Here is a 25164-nt window from a genome sequence, read left to right on the forward strand (position 1 = left end):
GCAGGGGAAATTGGACAAGGTTTACTTATCCCACTAGCTGCATGGCAGTGCCTTACATATCTTACAAGCATAATTGGTGGCTGTGGAGAGTGCTCACTAATTCAAAAATAGATGATTCATTTTTATTTTTTAATGTGAAATTAAAATAACATGTACTCTTTCTTTAAAGGTTTAGATTTAAAGATCAGACTATTTATGGAACTGAAGAGAAAGAGTATTTCTGTGGCTCCCATTTCCTCCTTTCTGTGTTGTGGCTGAACAGGTGACAAGTTATTGTCTTTTGTTATGAGCAGTAAAACAACATGTTCTAAACTTGTATTTCTCGTCATTGCAGCATATTTGCAGGTCATCCACTCTGGCAGGCTGGGGGGAACTGTATGGACGCACAGGTTATAACTACATCTTTTCAGGTACAACACACGTGCATGCACGCTAAACACACACACACACACACCCTCACACACACACACACACACACACACACACACACACACACACACACACACACACACACACACACACACACACAGAAACTTAATTCTAGCAAAACTGGGAAGTTGCGGCCAACATAGTTTCCATGGGAGATTTCAGTTCCTTGTGTACGTTCTGGCCTGTGAGTAGTTGTAACACTGTAAATAAATTTTCCTGTAAATGGATAGGGACTGGCATCACTGAGTCAGAGTATAGCCAGAGTCAAAATACAGCACATACTTTAACATAATCATGATAATAAAAGGAAAAAATAAACTAAATATGTTTGCCTAAGAGCAATTTTCCATCCAAACCTAATAGTTGCATTTGAAAGAAAACCATGTGGAGCACATAATGAAATATGACATTTGTTCTGTCACTTTTATCTACTTTAAAATGTCCTTCAAAATTACCCCATAAAAGGTTTTAGATTAAGTTTTGAAATGTATTTCAGGTTTGGTTGACTTATAGAGTTTAAGTCCTATGGGGAGGTTTACACTATGTCCATCTTGTCTTTTGTAGGAGGCAGTGATGACACATGGACAGAGTCAGAGGAGGTTCCAGAGGATGACAGTGCAGTCAGGTAATTAATTCAGATTAACTAGATTAGTGTACTGTGAACATCAGACACGGCATAGACAGTACATTTTTCTATCAGTTTTCTTAATTAACTGTCCTCCTTTACACCCTCTCCTTGTCCTCAGGAATGGGGACTCCCAGCTCTTTGACAAGGTCCGAGGCCATGACATTAAGTTGCTACGTTACCTCTCGGTTCGATACATCTGTGATTTGATGGTGGAGAACAAGAAGGTTAAGTTTGGCCTAAAGTAAGGAACAGCATGGACTAGTTCATCCACACTTGGCTGTTAATTTAGGTCACTGTTTGCACTGGATTGTAGGAAGAAACCTTATAGAAGGCATCTTTTGGGTTAGTGTGTTCATGTTTTGCTTCAGGTTTTTGCAGATTCAGTTAATGACTTATTAGATTGGGTTCATGCAATGTGCTTATAACTATACCTAATGTGGAAAGGCATAAGATATGTTAGATTTATCCAACTTAGTGCAGGGCTTAGAAGTCATGGTTGCATCATTATGTTTATATTAAGGGCTAATTCACTCTAGTAGCTGTTAGGTTACATGTAGAACAGATGATACTGATTATGTTTTGGGTATTCTTAATAGTTTATGGACTGATGAAACTCTGGTTGCATGGTTTGGAAAGAAGAATGTGCAATAAAAAGGACACTGCATACCAACATGAAAACATCAGCCAAGTGGTTAAATAGGGTGGAGGCAGCGTCATGATGTGGAGCTGCTTTGATGCCTCTGGTGCTGGAAAGCTGCCATCACTGAGTTAAAATTAGTTCCTATGTTTATCACGATATCATTCGGGATAATGTCAGGGTGTACTTCTAGAGGACTCTGACCCTAAACAAGGAAGAAAATCTACTAGTGAACTGAATGAGTCCAAGCAAAGAAATTCAGCTTTTTGAAGAGGCCCTGTTAGTGCCCAGACCTTTACCCAATAGCGATGCTGTGAAATGAGCTCAAGAGAAAGTTCACGCCACACATCCTGAGAATATCTCTGAACTAAAGCAGTCCTCTGTCAGTGCTGTAGAATTCTTTCTGATCATTGTGTACATCTGATTCACAGTTAATCTGTACTTGTAACTTAGATGGATATCAGAACATATTTTCTGACTAATTAGTGCGAGAACGAGATAATTCATTAAGGGAACAAAGGATTCACATGTGTGTTCTTGCCACTATATAGAACAGCAATTAAACGTGAATATTTAAAAAAAATAACTTTATATTCTGAATCCCAAAATTAACAGCAGATTGCAAACATTGCAAAATGTTTGCAATCCTGCCTATGAAACATACTCCCTATTTATTTCACTGCAGTGTCTTTTTGTATATATGCCTAAATAAATACTATATTCTGATATATCTTATATGTTGTGGGCAATAAAATGGCTCTGTGCACAAGTGTTGTGTATAATAAAACTGTATGTACTCCATGAATGCTCAGAATATATGGTGTTTTTTTTTCTGCAGTGTAACTTCCTCTGAGAAGGTGGACAAGGCCCAACGATATGCAGACTTCACCTTGCTCTCTGTGCCTTATCCAGGTAAAAAACTACAACTAGATAGATAAATCTGCCTGGGCTGTATATACATGTATTTCTGTATGTTTCTACACATTTACAGTAGTATGTGTCAATACGAAAATACACATCACTAGTTAGTGTAGCTTTTTTGATTGTGTCAAAAAAGTTGACACAACCTCAAAGTTGTTAGTGCATCTGTCACTGAATTTACATTGATCAAAGGGGTATACTAAAACTGGGGGAAAATATTTTTGTCTTTTTTTTTTTAGCAACATGAAAAATAATTTAAAAAACAAACAGGAAAATGTTTGTGCTTGTTTTGTAAGAAGACTTCTAAAGCTATAGCTTACATAAATCTGTTTGCATGCAGTGTCCTTATACATTTCTTGCTTTTGCCTGTCATTATGAGGCAATATGGAATATGAGTTTGGAGTTTAGTGTGAAACCATATGGCCACAAATGATTTTTAAATCTCTTTTCAGGGTGTGAGTTTTTTAAAGATTACAAAGACAGAGACTACACAGCAGAGGGTCTGGTGTTCAACTGGAATCAGGTACAGAGTCTGTTGAATCTGTGACTACACAGCAGTTTTGGATATGTTGTATTAATCTAATGCCACTGTCTCCTCTGACAGGACTATGTGGATGCTCCTTTGACAATCCCTTTGTGCTTTACTCAGAACTTGAACATTGACTGGACTCAATACCAGGTTAGCTCTTTTCATCTACCATATATTCTTTCCTTCTTTACACTTGTGTGTAACTGTATGCAGCAGCTGTGACTCTCAGGTTTTGTGTATAATATAAATAAATTTATATATATATAAATTTGTGGTGTGTTAGTGCCATCTGTTGTCCAACCTGCAAAGTGCTTTGGTCTTGATATACATTGGCATGGGAAAAGTATGTGAACCTCTTGGAGTTAATTTGCCATAAAATATCCATCCATCCATCCATCTTCTATACCCGCTTTTCCTGGCTCAGGGTCACGGGGATCTGCTGGAGCCTATCCCAGCTCTCGCCATAAAATATGATCAGTCATAATTATAGTCAAATACTTAGGGTCTTAATGTTTTTGTCCTGCTGCGTCACCCCATTTCTGCTTAGATGGTGGACAGCCACCCTGCCATTTTGCTGTAAGATTTTTTGGTAAACTTGGGAATTAATTTTCCTCTTGATGATGACAAGTGGTTCAGGCCTTAAGACTGCAAAGCAAGCCCAAACACTTGTACTTTTGTTTTGTCTATTCAAAAACCTGTCAAAGTGCTCTTTGGTGAACTTCATGCACACAGCAAATTTTTAAAAAAATTTTTTTTTTATTTATTTATTTTTTTGGAGAGCAGTGGCTTCCCCTGTGGTGTTCTGCCATGGTCTCCCTGCGTGTTCAAAGATTAATAAACAGAGATGTTTTCCAGTTCTAGTGATGTCTTCAGACCATTAGCTGTTCCTCATGAGTACGTCTTTACCTCATTGATTATTCTGTGTTGTACCTTTGAAGACATCTTGGCTGCGCACCCACTTCTACAGTAGGAAAAGCAGCCACAGTACTAAACTGTCTCCATTTACAGACAGCTTGTCTAACAGTCGACTGATGGATGCCTAATCACTTTGAGATGACTTTCTGTTCCTTTTCAGCCTTATGCAGATAAACTATTCTTGATCATATGTCTTCAGAGATCTCCTTTTTGAAAGGTATAGTTCACATCAGCAGATGCTTCTTATAATCAGCAAACTTCAAATGCTTGAATGTATTTTATCAATCAAAGCAGTTCTAAACCACAACTCCAAACTCATTTCACTAATTTGACTCTAGGTTTGCAAACTACTGAGTCCAATTAGCTTTTGCTGAAGTAATTAGTTTGTGTTCTCTTACCTTTTCCTCCAGCATTGTAAAAGTTTAATGGGGGTGTTTAGTAAAGATATGAGAAATTAGAATTGTTTGTGTGTTATCGGCTTAAGTACATTATGTTTGTCAATTTCTGTGTCTTCGATGAAGTTCAGATTGTATATGGCAAATGCAGAAAAGTAGTTAATTCCAGGAGCTTCACATACTTTTACCACTGTATATCAACTTGCACAACACACTTATAAGGAAGAGACTTAGGTTAAAATGCACTGTTGCACTGATGCTTCAATTTATCTTATTCTTATCTCATACCTACAGTGCATTTATTCTTTTGTGTGTGTGTGTGTGTTCATGTTTGTATTCAGTCATGGGACCTAGTAAAGCAGACCCAAAACTACCTGAAACTGCTGCTCCACATCATCAACAGTGATGGTAGGTGGTGGTTGTATTTATAGGAGTAGAATCAGCTGAGGCGCTGTTGAGAATTTTTGTTAGTTAGTGCTAAGACGTCCATCAGTGGTTTTGGACGACTGAATTATTGCTTGGATTATGTTTTTAAAAGAATTGTTATAACATTCTCTGGATTTTCCTTCTCTATGTGCAAATACAGTGGGTACGGAAAGTATTCAGACCCCTTTAAATTTTTCACTCTTTGTGTCATTGCAGCCATTTGCCAAAATCAAAAAAGTTCATTTTATTTCTCATTAATGTACACTCAGCACCCCATCTTGACAGAAAAAAAACAGAAATGTAGAAATTTTTGCAAATTTATTAAAAAAGAAAAACTGAAATATCACATGGTCATAAGTATTCAGACCCTGTGCTCAGTATTGAGTAGAAGCACCCTTTTGAGCTAGTACAGCCATGAGTCTTCTTGGGAATGATGCAACAAGTTTTTTTACACCTGGATTTGGGGATCCTCTGCCATTCTTCCATGCAGATCCTCTCCAGTTCTGTCAGGTTGGATGGTGAACGTTGGTGGACAGCCATTTTCAGGTCTCTCCAGAGATGCTCAATTTGGTTTAGGTCAGGGCTCTGGCTGGGCCAGTCAAGAATGGTCACAGAGTTGTCCCGAAGCCACTCCTTTGTTATTTTAGCTGTGTGCTTAGGGTCATTGTCCTGTTGAAAGGTGAACCTTCGGCCCAGTCTGAGGTCCTGAGCACTCTGGAAGAGGTTTTCTTCCAGGATATCTCTGTACTTGGCCGCAATCATCTTCCCTTCAATGCAACCAGTCGTCTTGTCCCTGCAGCTGAAAAACACCCCCACAACATGATGCTCCCACCACCATGTTTCACTGTAGGGATTGTATTGGGCAGGTGATGAGCAGTGGCTGGTTTTCTCCACACATACCGCTTAGAATTAAGGCCAAAAAGTTCAATCTTGGTCTCATCAGACCAGAGAATCTTATTTCTCATAGTCTGGGAGTCCTTCATGTGTTTTCTGGCAAACTCTGTGCGGGCTTTCATGTGTCTTGCACTGAGGAGAGGCTTCCGTCGGGCCACTAAGCCATAATGCCCCGACTGGTGGAGGGCTGCAGTGATAGTTGACTTTGTGGAACTTTCTCCCATCTCCCTACTGCATCTCTGGAGCTCAGCCACAGTGATCTTTGGGTTCTTCTTTACCTCTCTCACCAATGCTCTTCTCCCACGATTGCTCAGTTTGGCTGGACGGCCAGGTCTAGGAAGAGTTCTGGTCGTCCCAAACTTTTTCCGTTTGAGGATTATGGAGGCCTCTGTGCTCTTAGGAACCTTGAGTGCTGCAGAAATTCTTTTGTAACCTTGGCCAGATCTGTGCCTTGCCACAATTCTGTCTCTGAGCTCCTTGGGCAGTTCCTTCGACCTCATGATTTTCATTTGCTCTAACATGCACTGTGAGCTGCAAGGTCTTATATAGACAGGTGTGTGCCTTTCCTAATCAAGTCCAATCAGTTTAATTAAACACAGCTGGACTCCAATGAAGGAGCAGAACCATCTCAAGGAGGATCAGAAGAAATGGACAGCATGTGAGTTAAATATGAGTGTCACTGCAAAGGGTCGGAATACTTATGACCATGTGATATTTCAGTTTTCCTTTTTTAATAAATTTGCAAAAATTTCTACATTTCAGTTTTTTTCTGTCAAGATGGGGTGCTGAGTGTACATTAATGAGAAATAAAATGAACTTTTTTGATTTTGGCAAATGGCTGCAATGACACAAAGAGTGAAAAATTTAAAGGGGTCTGAATACTTTCTGTACCCACTGTATATTGCCTCTTTCTATTTTGTTTGTTTGTTTGTTTTACAGTAAACCAATACCTTTAGTTTTGGAGTGTTTGCCTGAATTAATTAGTAATTTGAGAATTTCTAATTGGTATGTTAAATATTTTTGTATCATTTTATAGTCAAAATTATTAATATATCAGGACAATGTTCAGATTAATCAAAATGTTTTTAGTTGTGGGCCTACAAATCTGAATGCTGCTTGTTTCTTTTAATTTACCAGTTTCCAATGTATGTTTAATGCTGTGGCTCAGAGCAATAACTATACTAGAAAGTTGCGTAATTGTGTAATAAACTACTAACTGTAGTACAACCAGCTGCTCAGAATTCTGTGATACATGATTAGTGTGTGCGGATGATATATGTGACATATAGTGCCTATCATATCCATATCAAGAATTAACAGTAATTGAATTCATTTGATGTATTAAATTAGATCTATTACAGTATATTTACTTTACAGGATAGTGGCATTTTTCATTTGAACACATAAACATAACATTTCTCAACAAAGATCTGACAGTAAGCAATTACATATCTTTAATCCTAACATATAATGTAAAAGTTGTCACTTAACTTGACAAGCCCACACAAAATTGTCAGTAACTCTCAGGAAGCTCCAGTATATTCACTAAAAACAGAGCACTGTACACTACCTCCTCCGTAAAAACCGCAGACAAGACCTACAGTAGAACCTGTTTCGGAGTCATCAGGTTTTGAATAATTCTCTACTGTCAATGGTACATAGGAAAAATAAACTAATAGTTAATTCAGCAAAAACAACAAATATAGGCTAAAAAATAAATCTCAAGTTGCAGCACACACTATAACACATTGTATCCATAACATTATACTTTGTGTTTTTTGTAAAATATATATTTATTCACAATTTGTGGACTGTTAACATTTAAAGTTTAATCTTTGCTCATGACTACAAGATATTGAGGTAAAAGGTTATAATCAGTGTGAATCATTGAGAAGACAGGTGTAAAGAGTAACATGGTTTAATTGTCTAGATCCTATATAGGCTGTCTATAAAAAAAGATATCGTATAAAAGATGCATTTTTACATAACTTGTTTTTAGTTTTCACTCAAGTGTACAGAAGAGTTTGGTCTAGAATGTAGGCCCCCTTTTTAACCCTAGGTTATAGTTTAGTCGTGTTTTAGTTACCATTTAAACAACGAATATGTTTGTTTTTGTTCAGTCTTACACTACTGTCTTGCTAGTGTCATTATTGAGTATGTCATTAATGGTCTTGGTTCAGTACTGTACAAAAAGGCATTCCACTGTTCAAGCACATATTATACTGTATATAATATGAAGTATATTATACAAGACTTACTCTTATGCTGTGAATTATCATGTTTCTCTTCATAATACACTTATTTTCCCATAAAGTGTCGCTGTTGCTCCTAAAGGTGATTTTGTGTGGTGTTCCAGATGAGAGTGGCCTCCTGGTGCACTGCATTTCAGGCTGGGACCGGACACCTCTTTTTGTGTCCCTCCTCAGGCTCTCTCTTTGGGCAGTGAGTCCTTACTTTTTATTCTCCTTTAGCTTAATTTTTAATCTCCTTTATTCTCCCCTGGCGTCTTGGAGCTCAATTGGGCCTTCAGCATTCATTAGTGTCTTTAGTAGACCCATGCTGAATCCATCTGCCTGAGCCACAGTGCCCCTACTTATTCATACCTGTCCACATAACATTAATTAGCCTCTTCTGTATTAAGAGTAGCAGTCTTAGGTCATAAATATGCATTATTTCTCTCAAGACATGTTCCATACTGGCCGCTTTTTATGAAACCACTAGCTACACATATCAAGTGCTTTTCAAACAGAAGAAAAATCCAGTTTGGTGTTCTTGAGCTACATTCTGAGGCAGATTAGTCTGTGTGTTGTTTAACCTTTTGTAACACAAGATGTTGATGACGTTTAACTTGCTTTTTTCACAGGATGGGGTAGTGCATGCCAGCCTGGAGCCGGCCGAGATCCTATATCTGACCATCTCTTATGACTGGTTCCTCTTTGGGTAAAAATAGTCATTTACAGCATCATAATTTCATGACTTCGCTGTGAACCATAACTCACAGCACATTAACTGGCATAAATACTTTAGAGGTGCATTTGCAACTTCTCAGTACCATCTGGTTCCACTGTGTTTATCTGTGACACATAATTGAAAAGCTACTGGATAATTAAGGTGTGAGAGCAGTGGGAGAAGGAGACCAGGGCAATATGAGACAGTTGGCAAGATTATGGTATTGCTCTTGACGACATCCTTTTCCCTCCCACTTGGCACATTCTCTCTCTCTCTCCCCCCCAGGTTCTCCTTTCATAATCACCACCACAATCTCTTCAATTTAAGTTGCAGAAAAAGCCTTTTCACTGTTATAAGTCAGCATCAGCCTTGATTAGTTGTTTGGTATATGATCATTTTAAACAGGCTACTCCAATGTATTAAAAACAAATCACTCCACATGTACAAAACCATGTAAATGGTGCACATACAACTTTAATCTGGTTTCATTCTAAATGTGTAATAATTTTCTTCGTCTGCCGTCTTGGCGCTAAGAAGTTAAGTTTGAATATATGCCAGGTTTCTGGAATTAGTGCTGCATGATAGTGACCCTGTGATGCATTTCCTGTGATGCATCAAATGATGCATAAAAATAGTAAAATGATTGTTCACAAGTCAAAAATCTGAAGTCCAAGGCACGTCTCAAGTCATTGTGTGTGTAACTTAAGTGATTTAAGTCCAAGTCCCCCTCTCCGGTGTGCTCTGTGTGCGTTTGTGTTTTTCGTTGTGTTTATGTGTGAAGAGAGACAGAGTGAGCAACCAGAGGTGCTATAGTTACTGCATTTCAGATCACCAGTTGAATCATATTTCTACTCCAGGCTATTTGTGGAGTAATCTACTGGTTTCCTTTCTCTTCATTGGTCATAAACACTGCCAGCATGACCCAAACAGCTGTAATTACTCTTATATCATCTTTAAGAGACAATAGGATATTCTTTTCTTTAATTTGCTAAAGGACATACCTAGAGTATTGTATAGTATAGTATAATGTTCCTAAGTGAAGTCCTTGATTTATTCATTAACTGGAGTTAAAGGGCCAGTCCATCCTAATGACAAAAAGCTTTTTCTCATGTAGCCCTTGTAGTATCCAGCCAAACTTTTTTTGTATTGTGATTCTTCGAATTTTTTTGCATGAACAACTTGAGACTTTGAATAGTTTTTTGATATGAATATGTGGCAGTTTACATATAATGGAATACATTTTCTTGTACCCTTTTCCAGTCACATGTTGCCAGATCGACTTTCCAAAGGGGAAGAGGTAAGTTTATCTTCAAATGAAATATTTGTTTTCTATGATGATGATGATGATTCTATATGATTTAGTATAAGGAGAGTGACAGGAAAGCGATATTATGTATTTTAAGTCATAATCCCAAGCAGTTGATTGAAAATAATCCTTTTTGACATATGTTTTAGTAAGGGTTAGTCACTGAATTGTTCTTTCCTCTGCCTTTACAACTGAGTGAAATGAAATTAACGGAGGGGGATATACCTGTAGGTTTTTTGTTTGTTTGAAAGAGCAGTACTGTATGCATTAGAAGACCTGGTGGGCAGCTGTCATGAACTAAAATGCAGTTATTTATGTTTGAATGTTGTGTTTTGTTCTATGATCAAACATTTTTCTTCTACAGATTTTCTTTTTTTGCTTCAATTTTTTGAAGCACATTATCTCAGAGAAGTTCTCTGCTGTTAAGAAACCAAGGTATGTTCCTCCATTTATGTTACTGAATTTTATGTTCTATACATCTGACATTTCAGTGTACAGTTATTTACTTTTAATGCTTTTTTTATTCCAAAGTTTTTCCCCCATAAAATTCATTTACAGTCGCTTTCAAAGTATGTACTGTACTTTTACTTTTTCTTGTATGATCCATTTAATTTGAAATCATCAAAATTCCTTTTTTTTTCATATAAGTTAAGTCAAAACCAATAACCTATAATGACAAAGTGAAATTAATATTTTCCTTTACACTGTATATAATGATGGATGTTGATGCAAACGTGAGGCAGGGGCTGTCATCTTGCTTTTGTACCCAGACACTGTGCAGTAGCAACCAGAGGTGGAGTCTTGGTATCAGGCTGCAAATCAAAGCTGTCAGTCATCGCAAATAGAGTAACCCCCCCCCCCCTTTTTTTTCTTTTTTCTTTTTTTAACATTGTCTTAAAAACAAACTTATCAGAACTCCTCTTCTTTTACCTCTACCTTTTTTTACCTTTACTCCTCTTTTCTTTATTTCTACACTAGTCATTGTGATAATATCTACCTACCTGGATGATAAAAATCAGCTTTGGGGAAAATTTATTATGTATTTGTACTTTTAGTTTGGCTTCCCATCAGCTACCATGGGGAATGGGTTTTATAACCCATGCTGCACCCAGCCACCAGGGGGCAAGCGATTTACGATGGCTTCTTAGGGGAGCTGTCAAATTGTCTATTGTCATACATAGTCTGCAGACTCTCCACAGATGTTCTCTGGGGTTTAAGTTTAGGCTTTGGCTGGACCCCTCAAACACACTCTGGGCTTTTTGATTCAGGTCACCGTTTCTCTGAAAAAAGAACCATCATCTCAGTCTGAAGTCTCTGCACAGTGGAGCAGGTTTTCCTCAAAGACTGCTGTGAAGCCCCCACCCGCAGGATGATACTGCCCTCATATGCTTCACTGTAGGGACGGTGGTCATGATGAGCAGTGCTTGTGTTCGCCTTGTGTACTGCTTGGAGTTTTGCACTGTGCTCCTGGGAACACTCAGAGCTTTAGGAATGGTTTCTACACGTGTCCTGATCTGTGTCTGACCACAGTTTAATCACAGTGGTCTACACAGAGTTCATCAGACTTCATATTGTAGTTGTTGTCCTGACATGCAGTGTGAATTGTGGGACCTTATATACACAGGTGTTCTGTGTTTCTAAGCTATGTCCAGTCGATTCAGTTTTACCGCAGGTGGACTCTAGTCAAGTTGTCTCAAGGAGAATTAGAGGAAACGGAATGCATCTGACAACAGTTTGCCACAGCAAAGGTTCTGAACATTTATGTAAATGTGACATTTCAGCATTTGATTTTTAATAAATTTGCAATAATTTACATAAACATGTTTTCACGTTGACATTATGGGTTATTGGATGTTGATTAGTGGGTAAAAATGGTAGTTTTATCCATTTAAAAAAAGTAAGTCTCCAACACAAGGTGAGTGAATTGTGAAGGGGGCTTGATACTATCTCATACACTGAAACTTCAGCTCCCATCTGCAAATTTCAACTGAGTGAATTTAGTATCCAGTATTTTTTCTTTTCTTTTGATGTCTCAGATTTTATTTGGTCATATTTTTTTTTTTTTTTTTTGTCTTTTCTTTTTTTTTCCATTCAGAAGGAAGAACTCTCACTTCAAAGACGGTGATTTCACTGTGGAAGACCTCTGCCAGTTAAGTAAGTCAGTGGTTCCCATACATGCCTCCCTCTATACAGGGCACATTGGGTACTTTGATGAAGGTAGCTCATTAAATTCTGAACTTTATCTGAGTAATACCGTGCTTAATTACAGTAGTGTTAATAGTATGTTCATGTCAGCCACCTGCTGGTGTGACTGTAAAAAGAATTCCATTTCAACTTTTTTTTTTTTTTTTTTTTTTTTTTTTAACCAATAAGAAACTAACAAATTGCTAAAATTACAATTTAATATAAGAATGGGGAAAATGGATTAGATTAAGAATATTAAGAATGATAAAGAAGCTATGTAAAGTCAAAAATCATCTGTAAGTATAAATGTATTTTATGTGAATCCAGCTTGGTATAGCATTTTTAAAAGGTTTTTTTGTTATGGGACTGCATAGGGAGCTCCTGCTTCTTGTCTCTAGTCTGATGCAATGATGACGAGCAAATGTTCGTGCTGTGTACAGACAGTGTTGAGGCAGAGAAAAAGCAGTGGGATTCTGGGTGATAACAGCCCTCATCTTTTTAGAAAATTGTAAGGCTTAGATTCAAAACATCTTATGTCACAAACCTTTGTCTGTAAGCTTTTAAACTTCAGAAGAGTTTTACATTCACATTGGTATTCTGCTTTATGTCCCATTTTATTGCCTTGCCAGATTAAATGGCTTCTTATTACTGTTTGTATCAAGTTTATGCTATAATGATCATTTATAATTCTAGCATAAAAGAAGACGTGATAATGGTTTGTATGGAGAATAATTTTTCAGATCTGTTAAATCCTGTAAAACAGCCTAATAATTTCTACGTCTGATCTCTTTTATTGTCAAAATTATTTATAACCCCAATTCCAAAAAGTGGGACACTGTAAAATCTACATAACAATGTAATGATTTGGAAATGTCGTAAACCCATATTTTATTCACAATACAAAATAGAAAACATGAAATGTTTAAACTGAGAAAATGTACCATTTTAAGAAAAATATATGGTAATTTTTAAATTGAGGCAGACAGAGTACTGTGCTACTCGCTTTAGCTGTTAAACCCATAACCTGAACTAACAGGGCTCTGCTGTCTGATTGTATACAGAGTTGAGGGATCGTGGCAGTGTGACGAGTCTGAGCAGCGAGTTTTCCCTTATCACTGAGGAGGGGGGTGGTGCCACCAGCCTCACCAACGACACTGTGGACCTGTTGTTCAGTCAATCCCAGGCCTCCAGCTGGTCAGCATCATAGATAAAAACACATACTAAGTTCAGGGATTCATTTCATGTTTAGAAAGAAAAATTCTAAAGCCATTGGTGGCAGCGTGTTATTTGCAATGCTGTCCAGAAAAACTGCTTTAAGTAATGCCAGCACACTGGTCAGTGGCTCTTATAAATATTTTTTAGAACATAGAGATCCAAAACAACTGAAGTGATTAGAGTCAGGAGGATGTGTGGAGAACCGATTCCTGTTTGTTGTGTGTATCAGCACAAATCTTAAGGTATTGAACGTGTTGTGGTAAGTGCTTTCTTATGACTCAAAGACTCTCACTAGATATCCCACCAGTCCAGCCACATAAGGCCCCTGACACCAAGATATCAGTTGTAAATCAGGCTGTCAGTGAGCATCTGTCACCCTCATTCTTGCTGTGTGGCTCACATTATTGGCAATAGTCAACCTCCTGTTGGTGACTTTTTGGCTGATTCGGCTTGCTGAACTGGTGCTGGATCCCATAGGTGAGAGGGTCCACTGTTATTGGCTGTTTATCTCAGTGCATCAGTGTAGTAGCTATAGTTTTACCCATTTAATGCAGTTTCTCATTATTTTTCACCTACTCCCCTCCCTTTCTTCTTGCACAATCAAAGACCAAGGGTTAATAAACCTGGTGCCATTTGCAGCTTCTTACCAGACAAATTCTCAATTTGAAGCTTCTATAAACTGTCAGTGATGAGCAAGAGAGATGTAAAAATGGCCAGCAAATGCTGCTTGGTTTATGGTTTGTTGATGTGCTTTATAGGTCTTCACTTTGCCTTTCTGAACTGGTGACTACCGCCACCGGCCGGTATGGAGAGTTATGTCCTCTCATGCAGGCGCAGAATATACTTGCTAATTGGCTGTCAGCTCTAGTTTGTGTGGTGTGTGCTACTTTTGGGCCCAGATGAAAGTGATGTTAGTACAATGCAACAACAAGCCATAATCACCACTGTTGATTTGGTGTGTTTCTGCCCCAAGGATGCTCCTGTTGGTCCCTGATTAGTTAGTAGCATCAGGTCCAACTTTTTTGCTGGACTGCACTGTTTTTTTTTTGTTTTTTTTTTTTTTTTAATTACCTGTTTGCATCCCTGCTCTGTCTGCACTGTGGTCTCATTAAAATGAACATGGAACCTGCATTTTTTAAATGTAGTGGTAATATCGGTCTTAAACATAGCCTCAGTCCAGTAATTTTAGCCAATTGTAAGATGTAAAATTTTATGTTGATGATCAAACTCATCAAACTTAAGTCAGAAGAGTCAGCCATTTTTTTTTGTCTTTTATTTTATTATCACACAAAAGGCATTACAGTCATTTGGTAAACATGCATTTATCATTAGGCAGACTGTTAGTGCTGTAAGTAGTCGTGCTCTGCTAATGCTGTATTCTCCTCCCTCTGCAGGAGAAAAGGCTCCACCTCCTCTCCTCAGATGGTCGTTTGGAATAAGCAGAACCCTCTGGATGAACATTTATCCCATCCACTCAATGAGGCGAGGTCTTCCAGCTCCTCCTCTTCCAACCATTCAGAGCACGCTGTTACACGCACTGGCAGCAGCCCATTGGCTGTTCCTGAAAGAAGGTGAGTGAGTTGAAGCAGCTGTGTCAGCCAGTTTAAGTTTGCATGGCATCTAATATTTATAGATACACTTAAGCTGAGTTGTATAAATTTTGAATGATTAGCAGAGGCACAGCGCCTAACTGTGGAGCTTCTTTATTTAACTCATAGGCAGGTCAACTGTATACCAGCCGATTCTGTAGTAAAACACTACAGTTATTATTGTTCACTTTAAAACGATTCTGAATCGATGCAGAAAAGTTAATAATCACTTTTAAAATATTTGATTCAAAAAAATCTGCCACAGAGTTTTACCGCTACCAGACTAAAAACAGCCTCAATGTATGCACTACAAGCACATTTAGGCTTGTATCTTTACGTGTGTGAGTTACGTTATAAATGGCGCAAAAGACAAAAACCATACAATTGCCGCCTGCTCCATTTTGCATTTTACATTCTATGAGCTAAGCTACTTGGCTCGTGTATTACCTGTTATTTATTCTTTCTTGTTTTGTTGTTACACAATAATTTTTACATTAGAGCCGCTACTAAATTATATGCAGTTGTTTTGCTTTTTTGTTTTGACAGCAGGTTTTGTTTCAGGGTTTTTTACCCATAACAAAAGTTTTTGTTTAGAGAAAGGTCCTTATTTACTTTCTTTTTTTTTTTAATGAATAAGAGTAGCTGTTATTGTTGCAAAGAGAGTCATGTCATAGTTTGACAAGTTTGATACAAGGATGCTGTTAGTGGAACATTTTGAAAAGCAAAGTTGTACATGTAGGCTAATTGTGAAGAAGATTGACAAAATAATTATTTGATTCTCATCACTGATTCCTGCAGATGTTTTAAAAGTAGCAAGTATTTCATATGGATAAAATATATACAGAAACATCTGATTAAAAGATGATGCACCGATGCATTGTTTTTGAATCAAATGGTGGAATGCCTAAAGATTCCCACCCCTACTAGCAGTCTGTTTATTATGTAGACCAAGCTATGAGAAAGTCAGTCTAATCCATCAGTGTGCAATACATCCTCCTCACCAGGTCCAGTTTTTGGTGAAATTGTTTTAGAGAAATACAACTGTATGTGTTTTGCAAAGTGTGGTTTGTGGTAGCGTTGAACTACATTGCCTTATACTGGCAGATGTTTTCATTATTTTGTCCAACCAATTTATATCAGTGATGCTAGGCAACAATTTACAATTTATTTATTTTGCGTATGTGGTTTTTGGTCATCGCAACAAACCTAATAGCTCCACCCAAATCCCTTAGCTTGAGGGTAGAAGGAAAAATTCTTTCTGAAGTTCTTTTCTTAAGTTTCCTCTGGATAAAGTATGTCTGTCTTTCTGTCTGTTGTTCTGGTCTATCATTTTCAGAAAAGGAAAGCAACCCCAGTTCCTTCTTGTTAATGTGTTTAATGCTTTATGGATGGGTCCCCTCTCCTGTTAAACATAGTATTGAGGTTAATGTGATCAAAAAAATGAACCCTAAACCATTCCAACCTAACATGATAGGGATAGCCAAGCTCTACATTCTTGCGTTGGCTCCACCATCTCCACCTACCTGAGCCTACCTTATCAGGATCTGATTGCCAGGGCCATCATTTATGAATTTATGCATAAAATATTACCTGCACGCAAAACAGAAAAAGGCATGAGATTTATAAAACTTTGCATATCCAAGTGGCAATGCAAATTTCCTTTATGTCACAATCAACTCAAGATTGTGTGCGTGCGTACTGCATATGACATCCACAACCCTCCCACAATTAACCAGAAATGGTCAATGCAAAACCTGCATCAATATTCATATATGCATGTTGGTCCTGTGGAGCATAGAGGTAGAGTTATGAACAAAATTTGAGGCTGAAAGCTGCAGCAGCTGTTAATACAACAGGACTACCCTCAGACATGAATTCGCCAGTGGAGGCACAGGGACACTTAAGCACTTGAGAAAAAAAAACAAGTAAAAGTACAGTATTTAAATCCAAAATCCAGGCTTGTGTTATTTTCCACAGCTGATGATGAGGTGGTGTAGAATTGTCAGATAAGGTAACAGAAGAAGGAAGAGAGTTTCTGGCAGTGCCATGGTTTCTCTACTGTGCTATGTGGGTCTGGTGCTCCTGACAGTACAGGCCTGTGTTCACTACTAAATACTCCCAGGATTAAAAGACTTTTTTAGAAATCTGCAAAGGCTCTGTTCTCCCACTCTAAGTAAATTTGATGATTATTTTATTGTTGAATGTGGTTGACATTAAAAGAAATCAGGATGTTCATAGTTAATATTGAATAAAGGTGAACCAGATTTTCCGGAATCTCCCACCTGACACATCCTGGCTTCATACTTGACATTTTAGCTCCACAGCCAACCGGGACCATGAGTGAGCATCATATGGTCGACTCTCTCCTCACAACACTGAGGGTTTGGGAAGGTGGAGATGAGCCAGTGCCAAGTGCTCAATTATTAAATAATATTTTAATAATTTATCTCAATTGCCAATTGTTAAGATTTAAATTTGCCCATATCTTTTAAGACAGCTAGGATGCTTATGGAATACTTGTTGTCTTGAAACTACAAGTACAACCTAACATGTCTGGCAGCATAAATGTTTTTCAGATTGTGGATTGGGAGTTTTATTTTGATATGAAAAAAACCAAACCTTTAGAAAGGATCATTAAAAATAACCAGGCTTTAGTTCACTGCTTTACCATCTGTGTCATCAATTTCACCAATCTCCAAAATGTTCATACACATAGATCATAGTTTCTGTGCAGGTGCACACCTCATGTCAGGTTTGTTTGCTACTCACCATGGAAGGTGGTGTGTGCATGTTTCAAGCCCTATTTGGTTCATACCCTCAGGCCTCTACCAGGTTTTTAGCACAATAACTTGTATGTAGATTTCCTTGTAAGATGAAGAAATGAAAAATTATACTTATACATAGTGATGAAACATAATCATTATGATAAATAAAGTTATAAAATAAAACACAGATCCACTGCAGCACCCTGACAACAGCTTTTCTGTTACCATATCTGAGCCTCTGCTTTGTTTTTCAGGTTAGCAGCAGAATACACTCGGTCTGGTTCCTCACTCTCTACAGAGTATGGAAGTTGGCATATAGTTTCTGGTTGTGGCAGTATCCATGACCACACTCCCTTCCCTCCACCTCTGGCCTCAGCCTCCTCCACCTCATCTGCTGTCGCTGCTGCCTATGATTCCCCCCTGCCCTTCAGTTTTCAGGATGAAGGACCTAGCGGACGAATGTAAGCATCAGAGTTCCTGCTTTCTCAAATGTTTGAATTAAGTATTATTAGAGTTTATTGTTAGATTTATTTTTAAAGCTTTAACTACAAATGTGTGGTTAAATTTTACACTGACACCATCTTACTTCACCTTATGACAAAAGCACATCCTTTTAACAAACAGATAAAGCCAGCAATGCTTCAATTCAATTTTCTGTGCTTGAAAAGGACTTAAAATTATGATGCAGTCATTAACATTTAGCTCAACGTATCCAATTCTAACTACGCCTTTTCTAAAATTACCATCAGTGGGGATAAATCTTACTCCAATGTGTGTAGGGAAACTGTGCATATGCAGCAGTGATCTACCTCTCATTATCAGATTACTTCCTTGGTATGTCATTATAGCCAGTCATATGACACAGTGATTAACACAGATTTATTTATTTAGATTTTTTTGGACAGTACAGTGATTATGGCAGAATCATGACTGCTTAGTTAAAATATGAGCATATGAGTTGTGCCGGCATTACTGTTCTGTACCTACTCAGCTGCCATGTAAAAGATTCAGAAGAATGATTTCAGTGATGGGGCTATTTTTCCAACTGTATAAGGTATTATTTTGTACATATTATGGTCAATAGGTCAATATTCTTCAAAAAACTAATTTAAGTAAGGGTCTGTGTATGTTATACAGTACATTAATGTAAAAAATGAAGGTCATGCAACATAGATGGGTTCCCACAGTTTTTGCCACTACTCCGTCCCTCCACTGAACTGCACAATAGATCAAGGGAGATGAATTTTCCACCGGATTCTCCCTCTAACTCATCCTACTCCTCTCTACTCCCAGCAGGAGACACATTTTAATTTCTGCTTGATCTGACTGCCAAATTGAGTGTGTCCCGCCAGCATCACTCGCGGTTGGCAAAGGCAAATAACATCTATCCATCTTTATCCTGGGGGAGCCGGGAAGAAGAGAGGGAATCAGACACATGACAATGGAGTACTGTGATAGTTAATTCAGAAGTACTTGTGGGGTTGATTCAAAGTGCCTCTGCTGGGATCATTCTGTTCTTTATCCTCGATGTCATCTTTTTTTTTTTTTTGTTTTTACTGCCCTTTAAAACAGCATTTCCCTCCTTAAGCCTCTCATCCTGTTCGTCTTCTCGTCCTGCTACCTTTTGCTTCCTCTCCCTCCCTGGTCTCTCCTCTCCAGGTGCCCCTTCCCTACTGAGCGTCAGGTTCGTCTGGAGGCAGTGCGGGAAATCTTCCTGGCAGCATATAGCTCCACTGTGGGACTCCGGTCCTCTGTGCAAAGCCCCTCAGGTGCCATCTCTGGCCTTCTGGAGCAATTTGCCCGTGGAGTCGGCCTGCGGGGTACCAACGCCATCGTCTGAACCCTCTCAATGTGACACCGACCCTCTTTCTGCTTCCATCCAGTGACAGTTGATCGAACATGTCTGGACCCAATACAATAAAGTGCCAAATATCTCTGTTCACTTCAGAGGTGAAGCATTATTTTGTATTTATTGTATCTGATTTTACGTCCTGGTTTTGATTTTTTTTTTTTTTTTTTTTTTTGGTGCTGCTCCAACTTTTCTCTGGACTTTTAATCTTCTGTTGGTCACATTCAGGAAGGGAAATGTTTACAGCCAGGTTCTGGAAAAGGGATGGTGAGAAGGCTTTCTAGCTGCAGAAATGTAAATGGCTGAGAACAGGGGGTCTGTAACTGACAGATACAGAATGTAAAGAAATCTTCCTCCCTCTGTTCTTCCTTAATCTTTTATACAATTTTTAATCCAGTGTCCCATGCGCAGGAATCACTGTTTTTAGTTCTCTTGCTTTGTGCTGCTATTTTGTAATGGATCCAAGCAGAGGAAAGTTGTTCAGTTCAGGTGGATATTAAACGAAGCACTTCATGTGTTCTGACAAAGATGGAACCAGGCTTTGTTGCTTTCTAATTTGACACAGCAGACTAAATTCAGATTATGTCTTCAGTTTGAGAGTTCAGAGCTTTGTGTAGTCAGTAATACCGTAATACAATATTGAAATACCATACGTACTGTACATTTTAAGAGTTGTTGGTCACTGTAAGCAGTACTCCTACTCATCACCGCTTTCAGTATGGTGACGCTGCAGAAGGCGGGGGTTCATAGTTCTTGTTCTGTGCAGAAATGAATTTTAAAGTTCATCTGAAGCTAATATGAGGCTACAGAGCATCAGCTTCCTGCAGATTAAAGGCAGAGCAGAGGCTCTGCTGTATCATGGGATTCCTCTGTCTGAGGTCCCATTTTCTAACCCAGATTCAATTTCAGTACATATTGTTGCATAAACAAGCTGAGCTGTGATCAGTAGCCTGCTGCATGAAGGGTGTATGATAGCGACCTGATTAGAAAGTTCTGGGCAAGATCCACATTGAGGTCAGAGTTTAGCATGCTTAAAATAAACTAAATCATGGAGTTTATCATCTGACCACATCAAAAGGCAAATACTGTTCCAGATAGCTGAACTTTAAGTTGCGATGAAAGAGTTGTACAAATGAGTCTAAGAGTGCACAGTTTTGGATATTTCTTGGCATCTTATTGCTGAAGTTATATGTGTACTTTTTGGCACATGAGAAGTGTAAGAAGTAGTTTGGAAAGAATGGAAAGACTTGAAAAAAAAGCTTGACAGACCAGTTCATACCCAGCCCATCTTCTCATCTTTGGACACCTGGTAAACTGGGTGTGCCTGTCAAATAGTCAATTTTGGAAAGTTACAAAACACTGCCACATGCTTTCCTTCCTCCTCCAAATTCAGACTTATGTGAAAGGAGGAGGTCTCATATGTTGTTCCATCGAGCACTTTGTGCCTCAGCATGCTCCCACCAAAATATAGTATAGTTTGTGCAATATTTGATCCAAACCCATCAAAGTGTTTTGAGGTGTTCCAAATGGCCACACTGTTTGCTGTCACAGAAAGGGCCAAGACATGGTGAAGTGAGGGTAAGAGTATGTCAACATAATCAGATCATTGAATAAGGATGTAACATTTGGACAAACCAAATACTTGTAACAATTATACTACTTTAAGACACCAACTTGATAAAGCCCTTTAGAACGTTTTTTGCACAGAACAAGCACTACTTTTTTTTTTTTTTCTTTAAACTACAGTGTCGTCGTGCTACACAGTTACCTCTTCACAGTGAGAGCAGCCAGGAGTAATGATTACAGCTGACAACTTTTGAAAAAACCTATGGTATTTGAGTAAGATAGTCTTGAAAGAAATCTGATCCTATGCTTTAACTAGATAACTTTAGTTTTTTTATGTGAAAAATTCTTCATTTTTATGAATATGGTTTCATTGCACATGTGCATGATGTTGCTTCTCCATAGCTTCACACTGGACTCTTTTTGAAAATCTGATGTGCGAAACATATCAGAGCTGTCACCTTCCCAGTTTATTTGCTCTACTTGATTCTATATCCACTCATTTCTTTTTGTTCTTCATGGTTGTTCTGGCATGGTAGAACAATACACAATAGGCACTAAGCATTGTAGTAGCAAATCTATTAACCGAAAGCCTTTACAGTGTACTTTCTTGCTGAACTACAATGTGAGGTCCCTTTGATTCCTGCCAGTGTTGAGATTGCCTCCCGGCCATTATCACATGCCTTCATTCAGGTCACACTTGGATTTCTAACTGGGCTACTCTTGGGTAGATTCACACTTTTAAATTAATTTTCTTGAGAAAATTCTGTTCAGAGGTTTTAAATGAAACAGGATTGTCTGTGTTGCCAACCAGTTTTTATAGCGGCTGTACCTCAGGATCTTTTGTTGTGCCTTTGTTATCTTCAGTAACACTGAATCAGATTCTCAGCTTCGTCTGGTCCAGTTTCAGGTGTATTTTTGTTTTTTAAATGGTTTTAAGAAATTGAAGGGTTTGTAGCTGATTGATAATGAATGTTTTGACTGTAGAGTATTTAAAGCATTGTGTTCAAATATTGCCTTTTTTTTTAATCACTGTTGATTGCAAGATAAGTTGAGTCTTACAGTCACCCTTGGCATGGTTGATTTCTAAGATGTTCATTTCTGCCTTTGAAAACAATTGCAGTCGAAGAGGATTTTTATTGATTTAAGATGGAATTCTAGAATGAATTTTGGGAAATACATTTATTTACATGACTTCTGAGTGAGATTGGACTATTGACACTGTCTGTGTGTAAGGGACAGAGCTAGAGTTGGGGCATGTTTAGGTTGGGTTTTTCTTTGGTGTTCAAACATACACATATCAACCTCCTGAAAGTCAATTAATTAAAACACTGTAATTTGATGAAACCATACCTAAAAATACAAAGACAAGTTGGTACGTGTGCAGCAACTATACCAGGATTGAGTTAAGCAAAGTCAAATTTTCCAGATATCCGCTGCTAATCTGTTAACCTGTAAGATGTACCGAAATACTAGCATCTGAAGGGAAAAGTCTTGAACCTTGTGGAAACATTACACATCTGTAAGGTTGGCAGGCATGTGATCAATATAGGAGTAAATCAATTTCAGTTAGTTTGTGCAGACAAAACAAAACATCTGCTTAAATCATTCTTGATAAACTAAATATAGAAATATTTAACAGATGCCTAGTGTGTTGTCAGCCTGTAAACATTTCTATGTGTTGGTGTGAGCAAACCCAACATCTGTACTTCATTATTTCTGAAGTCCTCATACTTTATTCTTGTGGCATTTGTTTTGCTTGTACAAACAAATGCATGACCAGTTTGAAGTAATTTGGATGTTAATGCTGAGGCCTAAAATGCTTAAAAATATAATGTTTAATTTATCAAAAACTGTGCAAGCACAAATTTGTATTTTCCCTACACAAACGAATAAAACGTTTTGTTTTTTTTAATATCCTGATCCTAGGGGGTTGCAACTTTATACAGGAACTAATTCAGACTACACAGCTGTATCTTTGTCAAATTGTATTTTTTTGAATGAGTGTGAAAGACTGCCTCAGTTAAATAAAAGATTATGGTGATGAAGGAGGAGCTGAGGTCAGTAAAGCTGACTCTACACACCATATACGTTAATGAGAGGATTTTTCCTTTGCATATTGATGTGTTAATGCAGAATTAACTTTATAGTGATTGGAAGGATGTTTAACACTATTCTGACACTTAGAGCCTAAGTGTTGGTTTGGTGCTGCATTTTCACAGATACACAGGCAACATTACTGCTGCAAACAAATCTTATGAAAGCGATGCAAGTCAGCTGAGTTATTTTAGAGGAGCTGGTAGGTGTGTTTTCTTTTGACAAAGATATGTATAAAACCCTTCACATGAGAGTCAAAATTGCAACTCACTCTCAGAAAGAAACTAAATTAACATATTTCCCAAAATACATATATATATATATATATATATATATGTTTTTGCTCCACTGGACTCAACCAAATTTTGCTTTCTCAATACACGAAAACACACTTTTTGTTGTCCTGATGCAGTAAAGAATTTATTTCATGTGTGACTTCATGTGTCAGTTCTTTGTATGGGTGATCAACCTGGTTTAATTTGATACCTTTTAAACAAACAGGAAAATCTCATCATGGACATGCCACTCTTTCACTTTTTAAACTTTTATTTTTGACATGTCCTTCCTCCTGACGTGTTCCAATTCAGCCAAGGTTTATATTGTTTGTTTTTATTTCTACTCTCTGTATGTGGCCAATAGCAGCCAATGACAAGACATACAAAAATAAAGAAAAAAAGTGTACTGAAAGAAAAAATTATAATAATCCAGAATTATTTAATATGCTTGTCAATCATTTTCTCACTCTGTCACTTTTTTTACTCACTGGGTTTGTATGACATGCTCTAACTTTATCTCAGTTGTGAAATCTGGTTTTTATTTGTTTTACAAATGTCTTTATTCTTTTATTGAAAAGTTCCATTGCACTCACTGTGTTGTTTTCTTTGTACATTGTTTTGTTAGAAATTGCTATAAATTGTTGACAGGTGGCAGGCTGCAATGGAAGGAGAACTGGGCAGCAGGTGGCAGTTGTGAATAAAGGAGAAAAAAAATTATAACTTGTCTTTGTCATTCAAATGAGTTTGTTTAAGCAGGGAATCTTAGTAGCTTTACTTTAGCTTGTGCTTTACTTGTCGTCATCCGTGGTGAGATGTATTCACACCACATAATCGACTTCCCTTCCCTTGGGTGCTAAATTGGCTTGGCATGGGTGTCAGGACTGCACTGGCTAAGTGGTGTTGTAGATCATCCTATCTCTAGATTGATGGTGGTTCCAGTTTGGCATAGATGGATTCTTCAACTCCTCTTTTAAAGCACTGGTCTTTAGAGCACTGTCCATGCTCCTTCAGATCCAAGTGAATGCTGAGTCTTGCCCTGAGGAGTTGGTTCTTCTGTGTTGTGTCACTGGCTTGTGCAGCTCTTGTGTTGTTTCTCAAATGTCTCAGAATGCCACGCTACAGTGATCTGCACTCTACACCTCTCTGCTTCTGTCTGGGTGTTTTGTCTGAAGGCTGTAGCAGCTAATGCCTTTGAGTGCTGCTGGGTTTGAAATGCACATGGATGTGGAGTTTGCTGAAGGTTTTTCTGATATTTTAGTTACTCCAGAAATATATAGAGTGACAATTATATGGCTTTTTTTTCATATGAAATGTTCCATCAACCCCTTTAAAACAGAAAAAAAACCCAGTAATTTATTTGTTTTTGCACAGCCAGATACAGAATATTTACAATACTGTCACGCACATACAATCTACCTTTAGTAGATCATATATATGTTACGCCATGATCCAACTGTATTGCCACATTTACCAGCAATGGGATTTTTTAAAATTACGTGCACTTGATTAAAGAATAGTCTGTAATATCAGCAGAATTTGAGTCCCTTTATTGTTAAAAACAGTATAGAAAGTAGTATTTAATTTCCAGCTTGTTGTAC

The 25164-nt window shown here is 37.9% G+C and overlaps 1 protein-coding gene across 2 annotated transcripts in view; it reads left to right on the forward strand.

Annotated features, from left to right (window-relative positions):
* mtmr14 (myotubularin related protein 14) overlaps positions 1-24283 on the forward strand; it is a 30276-nt gene extending 5993 nt beyond the window's left edge. The window contains exons 4-19 of one of the 2 annotated variants that reach the window (XM_026306313.1): positions 335-410; positions 994-1054; positions 1176-1298; positions 2533-2606; positions 3068-3138; positions 3220-3294; positions 4796-4862; positions 8131-8216; positions 8638-8714; positions 9984-10020; positions 10394-10464; positions 12125-12183; positions 13275-13407; positions 14823-14999; positions 18037-18243; positions 19442-24283. In XM_026306313.1, coding sequence (XP_026162098.1) covers positions 335-410; positions 994-1054; positions 1176-1298; positions 2533-2606; positions 3068-3138; positions 3220-3294; positions 4796-4862; positions 8131-8216; positions 8638-8714; positions 9984-10020; positions 10394-10464; positions 12125-12183; positions 13275-13407; positions 14823-14999; positions 18037-18243; positions 19442-19622 — 1575 coding nt within the window. In that variant the 3' untranslated portion in view covers positions 19623-24283. The other variant, XM_026306314.2, reaches the window with a different exon arrangement.
* The last annotated feature ends 881 nt before the right edge of the window (positions 24284-25164 follow it).

Source organism: Mastacembelus armatus, chromosome 5 (genome assembly GCF_900324485.2).
Source record: "Mastacembelus armatus chromosome 5, fMasArm1.2, whole genome shotgun sequence".
Lineage (NCBI taxonomy): Eukaryota > Metazoa > Chordata > Actinopteri > Synbranchiformes > Mastacembelidae > Mastacembelus > Mastacembelus armatus.